Source organism: Centruroides sculpturatus, unplaced genomic scaffold, assembly GCF_000671375.1.
Source record: "Centruroides sculpturatus isolate CEXI.00-Female unplaced genomic scaffold, Cexi_2.0 scaffold404, whole genome shotgun sequence".
Taxonomy (NCBI): domain Eukaryota; kingdom Metazoa; phylum Arthropoda; class Arachnida; order Scorpiones; family Buthidae; genus Centruroides; species Centruroides sculpturatus.
The window spans coordinates 241964-252564 of record NW_019384604.1 but is presented as its reverse complement, the minus strand read 5'-3'; the positions used below and the strand labels follow the sequence as shown (position 1 = coordinate 252564).

General features: G+C 32.7%; 2 protein-coding genes across 2 annotated transcripts; one reads left to right on the top strand and one right to left on the bottom strand.

Moving 5' to 3' along the window:
• Window positions 1-1437: 1437 nt before the first annotated feature.
• Window positions 1438-7283, bottom strand: LOC111625131 (dual oxidase-like). Its single transcript, XM_023368173.1, has 6 exons — window positions 7157-7283; window positions 4528-4688; window positions 4341-4461; window positions 2694-2923; window positions 2435-2599; window positions 1438-1443 (listed from the first exon to the last, which is right to left on the bottom strand). Exons 1-6 carry the CDS (start codon window positions 7281-7283, stop codon window positions 1438-1440), a joined length of 810 nt encoding a protein of 269 aa, XP_023223941.1.
• Window positions 7284-8427: 1144 nt separating this feature from the next.
• Window positions 8428-9324, top strand: LOC111625130 (dual specificity protein phosphatase 19-like). Its single transcript, XM_023368171.1, has 2 exons — window positions 8428-8479; window positions 8903-9324. Exons 1-2 carry the CDS (start codon window positions 8428-8430, stop codon window positions 9322-9324), a joined length of 474 nt encoding a protein of 157 aa, XP_023223939.1.
• The last annotated feature ends 1277 nt before the right edge of the window (window positions 9325-10601 follow it).

Below are 10601 nucleotides of genomic sequence, written 5' to 3'. Positions count from 1 at the left end.
TTCTCTAATTAGTCTGGAAACGGGGGACCTAATTCTTGCATTCTGTGAAAACGGGTAAGATTGGCTATAATGTAATTATCTTAATCTTCACTATCGTTACTTTTTGCCCAGCGAAGCGTGTCCTTGCAGCTAGATTCTAGATTACTTAGAAAAGCAGTCTTTTATATATATAAAAAAAACTATATTACATACAAATAAAAACCCAGCGAAGCGGGTCCTTGCAGCTAGTTAATTAATATAAAATGGCATAGAGCTTAATTTTGAGGGTAGAGATAAGTTTTAAAAAATTGTAAATGCTAGTAACAACTAGTAAAATCTTCATTACGTCCGACCCCAATTAAGATTTGACACGTGACCCTCTTTCCCCACACCTTGACTTTTATTCGCAAAAATTTTATCGCATCAATGCTCCTTAAAAATTCCCATGTTAAGTTTCATAACACACAGGTGTACACACGTATATAAGTTTATATACAGTATATTATTGCCTACTATGTATATATTATATATATATATAGTAGGTAATATATAGTTTATATATACTGTATATATATGTAATATATATAAAAAAACTTCCACAATATATATCATGGAAGTTTTTTTTACTTTTTTAGCTTCAAGTGTCTGAAAACGCGGAGATTTGCAAAAAGTTATGAGAATTAAACTTGACATGATCCCAATACTTTCCCTTGTTATGTATACATTACAACCGAGAAAGTGAAAGATTTTTATAATAAAATCTCGTAACAGTTTATACAATTTTATTTATTACAATTAATAATGCAATGAATATTCGGTTACTATTCGGTATTCGGACTATGTTCCGCTATTCGGCCGAATACCGAATACCTAAAAACAGGAGTAAGAAATAACAAAAACACAGTAAATTAATCATTTTGGTAACTTTCATTAATGCTGAATATATATTTCAAGTTCGAGAAAGCGCAACATTTTTGTTTATTTATGTAAAAGTTCAAAAGAAAAGTAATATAACTAAGTTATTTTTTAATTAAGAGATCAAAAAAAGGTAACAAATCAAATGAAAACTACCTACTTATTATGTAGTTTAGTCATCTATATACTCGTATATAAAAGAACAAATCCTGATAGGATAATTATCGCAGAGCCAAAACGACTTTTTTTTTGTACTCGTTCCACCCTGTGGGCACTAAGAGGGCCTCTTTTTGCAAGCACACGATGGGTTCGGCCAGGCCCACAATGGGGCTGCCGGGTGGTAAGAGACGGGCCCGACATATCCGAACGGACCACCCCCGAAAAGGTGGCAGCCTACCGCTCCGGGTCCCCCAGAGCAATAGGCTGCCACCTTGACCGCTCGGCCATCCGGCCAGCCAAAACTACTGGTGCTAGAAACTTAAAAATTTGAGGGTGTGTTCCTTTTGTAAAGTTTAGGCATGCTAAGAAAAGATTTTACGAAATTCAATCCTAAAAGGATGAAAAAGGGTAAAAAATTTGTTTGAAAATTTTTACTGCGTGGGCACATTAGACCGAAACTTAGGTCATAAAATGTGAAAAAATAATTAATGATCTGTAAAGCGTTTTTATGAAATCGTCCCTTATTATAAACTTGAAAATTAACTTTTTTGTTTCATTGTACAAAATTATTTATAACTGAAGTTCCAGACAGCTCGGTAGCCTGAACGGTCCCAGGCTTTCGCCTGTGCACGCTAAGTGGCTTTCATTAGAAGCATTTAGCTTTGCGAAGTCTATGAGAACAATTATTTGGCATTGACGGCCGCGAATTTCGTGCCAATAAGCTGCCTCGACTTGTTCGATTATATTCAACTCAGTTTCATATTTATTTTCACATTTTCACTTCCCGGTCCTTCTCTGTTCTTTTTCTGTTATTTATACGTGTAGGTCATTTCATTGTTATCTACATTTGATATCATCGCTTATCACATACTGCCATGATGCTCATGTCTGTCCGCTACAACTGTCAAGAATTAACGCGATTGGCGAAGCGTAGTGACAGCGGGCCAATGGAGAGCAGGGTGTGCGATCCTTGTCATAATGCGGTTTGCCCGCCAATTTTCGTACGTGCGTTAATCAAGCCGAATAGTTTGGCCGAATATTCGGCTATTCGGCGACGCTCCTGGCCGAATATTCGGTATTCGACCTGAGGCCGAATATACTTTCGTTGCATCATTAATTATGATTAATAATATAAAAGTTTTTTTTAAATAAAATCTTTTAACATCCGGAAAAGTTACGCAACTCTTTGCCGGATTTTTTTCATTAGAATAAGTGCTAGTTTACTTCGTGGTCAGATAGATAATGAATTTAGCGTAAATTAGAATGTTTAAAACTTAAATGTGTAAAAATTATGTACAAATTTATTTTCTTCAATTATAAAATTGATACAGCCAATTTATCAATAAAATTAGCGCTTTAAAATAATTATATCAATATTTACCTTTTTACAAGCCACGCCTGAATATTTATTAGTCGAGGTACCGAAAACTAAATCGTTTAATATGGAAGCGTATGGAGTCACTCCAATTCCTCCACCGATCATTATCGCAACTTCGAATTTGTACCAGTCTTGGTTGCCTCCTCCGTAAGGACCTTCCAAACGTAGCTGTAATTAATTCGATACGACATAAGATTAAATGTAAGCCACTTTGTGAAAATATAAATTACTGCACGTTCGTGACGCTCATGTTTATACAAACCTTTGGAAGAGGCGCATCGCTTAAATTGCTGGGATCTAGATAATTCCTAAGCTTCCAAGTCCAAGGTCCTTGAGCTTTTACGTGGACGGACAAATAATTTTCGTGTGGAGCAGAAGTCAAAGTTAAGGAATGATATTCATTCGGACTGAAAGAAGTACAGCAAAGCCTCACCCACTGACCCGATAAATAACGAAAGTTGGGTGGTCTTGCGAACTTTAATCTGGTTACATCTGAAATATATTTTCGTTTAGATATTCATACAAGATTCTTTGCTCTGCCCTGTTAAGAGTGAGTCAAATTTTTTTCAACACATTATATAAAATACAGTATATATTTATCATCATCATTATTATTATTATTAACTACTCAATCATTGTTTGTGTAGGGAAAAAAATGTGGGTTTAAATAAGATTAAGAACTAATCTTATTTAAACCCATTTATTTCCTAATGGTTGATAATTAAGAAAAATTCTTAATTATCAACCATTAGGAAATTCTTAATTACGATCGTATTAATAACTTATACTACTAAACTCACCTGATTATATTTGCCGAGTTTTTTTCTTTATTCCAAACATTTTCAGCCTATTTGGATAGGCCATCTTCAGGCTTTCACATTCATCGTTCTAATGGAACCATTTGTTCGAATTTCATTTGAATTTGAACTTTTAACAACTTATGTATATACAGGAGTAAATAAATAGCTAACAATAATATCAAAACGTGTTGTAACTGAACAAAAACACGAAAAACATAAATTAAAAATAAACGAAAATAAAAAATACACTCTCAAATCGCGTTGCAATTTAACAATGAAATAAAAACAGAAATTATATCAACTTTAAATGAGTCTAAACTACAAATTCCTATAAACTCCACATAAAAAAATCTACTCGCCGTCCATCGCGATGGAAATGGAAAAAATAGAGATTTACAAAAGTAAAATGAGGGACAGATGCCTAAATGCAAAAGATAAAAATGCATTACCAACGACTTGGAAATACAAAATTGAAAAAAGTATGGGTTTTAATAATCCATAATTTTTTTTTATCTGGAGTTTATAGGAATTTGTAGTTTAGACTCATTTAAAGTTGATATAATTTCTGTTTTTATTTCATTGTTAAATTGCAACGCGATTTGAGAGTGTATTTTTTATTTTCATTTATTTTTAATTTATGTTTTTCGTGTTTTTGTTAAGTTACAACACGTTTTGATATTATTGTTAGCTATTTATTTACTCCTGTATATACATAAGTTGTTAAAAGTTCAAATTCAAATGAAATTCGAACAAAATGTTCCATTAGAACGATGAATGTGAAAGCCTGAAGATGGCTTATCCAAATAAGCTGAAAACGTTTGGAATAAAGAAAAAACTCGGCAAATATAATCGGGTATGTTTAGTAGTATAAGTAACTAATATTGATGAGAAGAAGATAGTAGATCGTATTAAAAAATATATATAAACGTGTTCCCTTCCCAATAAGTTCCATTTTCAAACAGCTATTTGTTTACAGCATATCTGTTCAAAAATAGTTTATTTTTGTATTTGCTATAAAGAGAGGATAATGAATTTCAATAGAAATCTAATAACACGTCGATTACTTTAACGATAAGTTAATAATTTCATTAATATTTATAACGAGTTACCTGAAGGCAGCAGTTCTGTCTCTAAGATGTCCAATTCCATGTATTTTGTATACAAACTTACGATTTTATCAATAGTGAAGATTATCGCCGGTCCAATTACAAACATCCAAAAACGTGGCGACTGAAAAATGTGTAAATAAGATACATTTATAAAATAATTAAATTTTTTTCGAATAATAATACTCACGCCAGTGATCCTCGCCAATCCGTGAATTAAACATAGGACGAAGAAAATAATGTACAGACTGTGGGTTGACCAAAAATAAGAATATGCTTTTTGCCTGATGTAAGGATGCGAGAAAACAAACATTATACATACAATAGCGAACAAAAGAATGCCGGTTATACCTGTAATTTATATTTTAAAAGATGTTAAATGAAATTCTCTTAGAATGCTACCGTCTAAATAATAATACACTCGACCCTTAGTATTTGTGGAATTCCGAGCGCGGTTCCCTCCACCCACAGCAGCTAACCAAAAAAGCATTAAAAAGTAAACAATAAAATAGTAAATTTTTAAATAATTTCTGTATTTTAAAAATAATTTTCCGTAAAAATAATTAACTAAACTGTAATATTTTTATTTCATATTTTAAATATAGGCTTAAAAAAAAAACTCTTTTTGCTCTGTGGGCACTAAGAAGGTCTCTTTAGCAAGCCCATTATGGGTTTGGCCAGGCCCACAATGGAGAGGCTGAGTAGTGAAGGACAGGGCTAGACATATCCGGAAAGACCACTAAGTGAAAAATTACGTGTGTGTGTGTGTGTGTGTTGGGGTCTATTTCGTTTACTATCTCAGGATGGGATAATGATTAAAAAACAAAATTTGGCATGGTAAATTTCGTATAAGGGGCATTGATGCTAATAAATTTTGGTGATTAAAGGTTAAGGGAGCTAGAAGAGGTCACGTGTCGTAGGTCCAGTGGGTCGACTTAATGAAGATTTTACTCGTTATTAGAATTTAAAATTTTTATAAGCTTATGTCTACCGCAAAATTAAGTTTTTTGCCATTTTATAATAATTAATATTATAAAAGTTTTTTTAAAAAAATCTCATAACAGATGATGCCACAGAAAATTTTAATTTTGGCAAGTAATTCCTAATGTTTTTCGCGGAGGAAGTTACACAAGTCGTTGCAGCACTTTTAATTATCTTCTGGAAAAACCACAGATACAAAGAGTTGAGTGTAATTGTAATTACTATTAATTATCCTATTCAATTCAAACACTATAAATGATATTGACTATGGCGAAATTAGTCTAAGCCTTAACTGTTTTTTGTAATGTGCAAACGAAAGGATAAGTAGCAAATTATATTCGTGAAGACCAGAATTACTTTTGTAATTTTATATGTTTAACTTTATATCACGATGTCCTTTAATGTTAGGCCCACCAGTGGCCTAATGGATAAAACCATTAAACACTAGTAGTTGGTCACGGATTCACGCCTCACCAAAGGGCTGGCCATACGGAATTTTTTGGGTTTTCTTTATGTATATAACACCTAAATAGGGGCTATTTTCCCTTAGAAAGTCCTCCCGGGAGGCATCCTCCTCGGCAGATCGCCCATGTCGTAAATAAACCAAACCAAACTTTTAATTTTAAATAAATATTTTTGTATTAAGATTAACTTGATAAATACATTTGAAATATATATATAGCTAGGCCTAAAATTTAGGCTAGTAAAGCGAAACAAATATTTACTCAAAAATATCTAATTACGGAATATGTTTCAAAAATCAAAAGAAAATTCTTCTTTCAGAAATAGCTAATCAGTTCCTGTACGGTCCTATACGGGATGACTTCTGGCTCAGAATGCATGCCATTCACGGATGGTCCTGCGAATGGCACACACCCTAAATCAGGAACCATCGGACGAGAGTTCAGAATAAAAAAAAACCGCAAAAAATAAAAGAACGGTTCCATGAGATTGGGCGTAAGTGAAACACAAAAATCATAGTGAAGATTAAGAAAAATAAACGACAGTAAAACGGAGAAAAGAGTGCCAATTGGAACACCAAACAAAAGATGCGGCAGACCGATCTATGACGCAGCGCCAGGTCATATAATAACTTTCTATCTTGATTCAGTGATAATTTACCCAAGTGAAATTCCATTTTACTAACCAATAAAGAATCAAAAGAACAATCTAATGCAAAACATTGCTAATGGTTTTAGCAACTTTCATTCGGGCAGTTATTTATACAATCGAATATTTAAGTTAATCATATTAATTCTTAGTTGTCATATGTATCGTTTCTGTCTGATGGAAGCGCTGAATCGCTTGTCGCTGACTTTATGACGGAGTGTCCGGTAGTCTTTTAAAGTACTGTACTGTATTTAAAAAAACAAAAGGTGTGAAATCACTTCCAAATAACTAGCTTTAACGAAAACTTTCGATTTACGATTTCGTCCGTTCCCAACGTGCAGATCAGAATGAAACCCGTACTAATCTGGTCTTAAGTTTCACGATAGATAAAAAAAAAATCAGATTAAAAATTACCGAACGTTTACCAAACCGGAAAGTGGTGACGGAAAAGTCAACGAAAGATGTATTTATAAATTCGGATGTAACCAATTTTTCATCCGCATACAGTAATAAGGAATTTAACGTCACAGGTTTAGAAATTCTCTCGTGTGTTTTCGGCAACGACCTGCTAGTCACGCTGATATCACGCACAACACGCGAATCACTTCCGTGGTATCAGTCGTTCCCGGCCACGATGGGTAATTGGCTTTAGACGAGATTCACCAAAGTCCAAAGATTTTCGAACAATCATGGATAATTATTAGTTGTACCAAGAATAAAGATCTTACCTGTTATTGTTTGAAACAACCAAAAGGCGATGGTCGGTTTAAAGTCGGAACTGAAATCGAACAAAAAAGTTAATTGTCTGGATGGAAACCAAAAATTAGAAGATAANAAATACTGGCGCCCTTTCATGGTCGAATGAGTGTTGCCAGCTAAAACACGTAAAAATAATATTAAAGTAGCCAAGACATAGCCAAATATTGTAGCGCCACATCACTAGCGGACATTTGAAATTTGCCGACTAGGACGGTCGGTTAACCGAGGGGTCGGTTGATCGGGGGTCGGATAATCGAGGCTCTACTGTATTATATGGATAGGATTGATAGGGTATGACCCATATTCTATTTCTGAAATCAAAGAATGTTTCAATGAGAAGAAATAAAAGTCATATTTAATCACCGAGCCTTCTACTGCCCCCTGAAAGCCTCTAGCGCCCACAAGGGGGCGTTATCGCCCACTTTGAGAAAGGTTGTTATAGAGTTTAATGCATTGTCGAGATATCCACAATTCAAGCTTCAAAATACCAACTCTAGAAGTTGAGAAGTTGTAGTGAAGTTGTTTATAACTCTTGTTTGTAAAGTTGATAAGTTGTTTTACGGCATATTTTTGTTTCTATTTCATTTCTGCAAGTAGCCTTGAATTATGACCGAGTTCCATTCCGAATCCCCCATCGTATGCCGAGCATAAAAATAATGCTAACGAGCAATTATTTATTGTGACATGGTCTCAATGCCGGGCTGCAAATTTTAATCATATTTTTAATTTATTTAATTTAAAATATATTTTCTCCATCTTACATTAATGCTAACGAGCAATTATTTATTGTGACATGGTCTCAATGCCGGGCTGCAAATTTTAATCATATTTTTAATTTAGATAATTTAAAATATATTTTCTCCATCTCAAATTAATAGAGGCTTACCCCTATACGTCATACTTTCCCTTTAACAACAAAGTCGTGCCGGTTATCTATACCTTTAAGCCCATAACCCGAGAAAACTCGGGCAAGTTACATAGCGTTACGAAAAATGCGGGCGTTTGGGCCCCCAAATTTTTTTTGAATTTTTGGAATGTTTTTTGTCCCCAAATTTTTTCAGAATTTTTTACCCGCGCGAAAAAATTTTATTGCGATTTTAATGAGCCTTTGATAAGGCTCGATTAAGGCTTAATNATTTGTCTTAATTATTATTGTTAAAATTATTATTGTAAATATATTTTCAAAAAATTACGCTAAAATAAAATTAATGTTTTAATTTAACTAAGCATAGTGATTGGTATGACCCATACCACCACTAATACTAATACTACTAATGATAAGTCTGTTATTGGTTGTGTTTGAACCAAATATTTGTTTACATTGTATTTTTATTACAACTATTTTGAAATAGGAATAGTTTTTCATAGAGTAATTAATCTGCATCTCTCTTTTATCATAATTGCCTTTTAATTTAGAAATTGAAAATTTTATTTTGTTTACTTATTTGAAATTTGTCATTAGATTTCATAAAAGAAATGTTTTAAAATATTTTAATTTTAATATAGTTCTACATCAATCTTTGATTTAATATTAAATATTTAATTTTCACATTTATTTTTAATACAGTATTTGATAATTTTGCTATTATCTATTTGACATAAATTGGCTGATTGTTACTCAAATTTATCTAATTACTATCACTCAATACCATTACTGATAGTGTGTTACTTTAATTAACTCAAAGATGTTATAATAATAAATTTATTATTTTTAGCATCTCAAGATGTGGCTCAAGATTTGAACATACTGAAAAGTAACAATATCACTCATATATTAAATTTAGCATATGGACAACCAAATCAGTTTTGCAGTTATTTTGTTTATAAAAAGTTAAATGTCAGGGATGATCCAGAAGAGAATATAAAGCTGTATTTTGAAGAATGCTTTAATTTTATAGATGCTGGTCTTCAAAATGGTTGTACTTTAGTTCATTGTAATGCTGGAGTATCCAGAGCAGCAACAATTGTCATTGGATATTTAATGAATCGTCAAAAGATGACACTTAAAGAGGCATGTCAACATGTAAAAAATGCCAGATCTTCCATTAAGCCAAACAATGGTTTTATGAAACAGTTGAAAGAATATGAAACAGAATTGTATAGTAATGTATTAAATAATAAAGAATTGAAAAACTGATAAATTTGTAATGCATTGAGTGGTGATTTGCTAAATATCAATATTTGCTACTATTGAAGCTAAATTACTTAGTTACCGAATAACTAATATACAGTAGAACCTCCATTATCCGGATTTTCGATTATCCGGATTTTTCCTTATCCGGACTACCATCATCCCCAATTAGTCCGGATAATCGAGGTTCTACTGTATATTAACATTAATTGAACTGTCGGGTTAACACTGGATTTATAACTTTCTGTGATGGATGTCCGGGTGCATAATAATTAGCGATGATTCTAATGGTAAATAGGAGTTGCAGGTTTGGTCCCGCTCTGGATCTATCTTTTCAAGAATATTCTCAATTTAATTCTAACTATTAAATTTAGTACAAGATGACAATCTCCTCCCTTTAAGCTTTGGATCATTTAGTGTTTTCGACCAATAGCAAGACAATGTGAGCACTCGACTATTCAACGCAAAGGAGTATGTATATATTCATAAACAATTCTTTCATCCCTTAAAGACGCAAAAGTGAACCAAGAGTCAACTCTTGTTCGACTATATGACATTGAATTTCATGTTAGTAACTTCTCATTTCTAAAATTCGAAATTTATATTTAAAAAAGCGATGCACACTGAGTATATAAGAAAAAAACATTGTGTGTAAAGAGATTTTAATACATGAAAGTAATTCTAGATTGTTTTATTTGCAAATTTATGAATCCCGCAAAAAATTAATTGAAATAAAGTTTTGCGTTCGAAACTTTGAGACAATTTCTTCGACAAACAAAGTGCGAATATGCATTCACTGTTCTTTTATAGTGGAAGTTACTGTTGGACCAATTGTTTGTATAAGTGTGCGTATACATACTAAGGTGCTTAAAATTGCAACTATTACCCGACATTTTGTGTAAATGATTGGTACAGTAAACCCCTTTATAACATTGTTGATAATTCCGTGTTATATGAATTCCATGATGTACGAGTCACTTAGATTTTACAAATATGTGTGCCGGGCTGTGAACGGCTCACGTATTTGTAAAATTAAGTGACTCGTACAGTACAACATGAAATTCATATAACACGGAATTATCAACAGTGTTATAAGGGGGTCTACTGTATTAATAGATCAAACTTGTTACTATTTTATATAGGCTAATAGCGAGTATTCAGTGTGTGTGTTTGATATTTCAATATTGATTCTTGTAATACTCGATATATAGGCCTAGTCTTTTTTTCCCTAACTTTAATAACTATAAGCATACATGTAAGATTGTTAACATTGTTCTCTTTGT

What these genes read in the sequence shown, in the direction of transcription:
- LOC111625130 (XM_023368171.1), top strand. Translation starts at nt 8,428, where the DNA reads ATGACCCATACCACCACTAATACTAATACTACTAATGATAAGTCTGTT. An exon ending in TAATGATAAGTCTGTTATTG is followed by an intron (nt 8,480 to 8,902) that starts GTTGTGTTTGAA and finishes TATTATTTTTAG; the next exon opens with CATCTCAAGATGTGGCTCAA.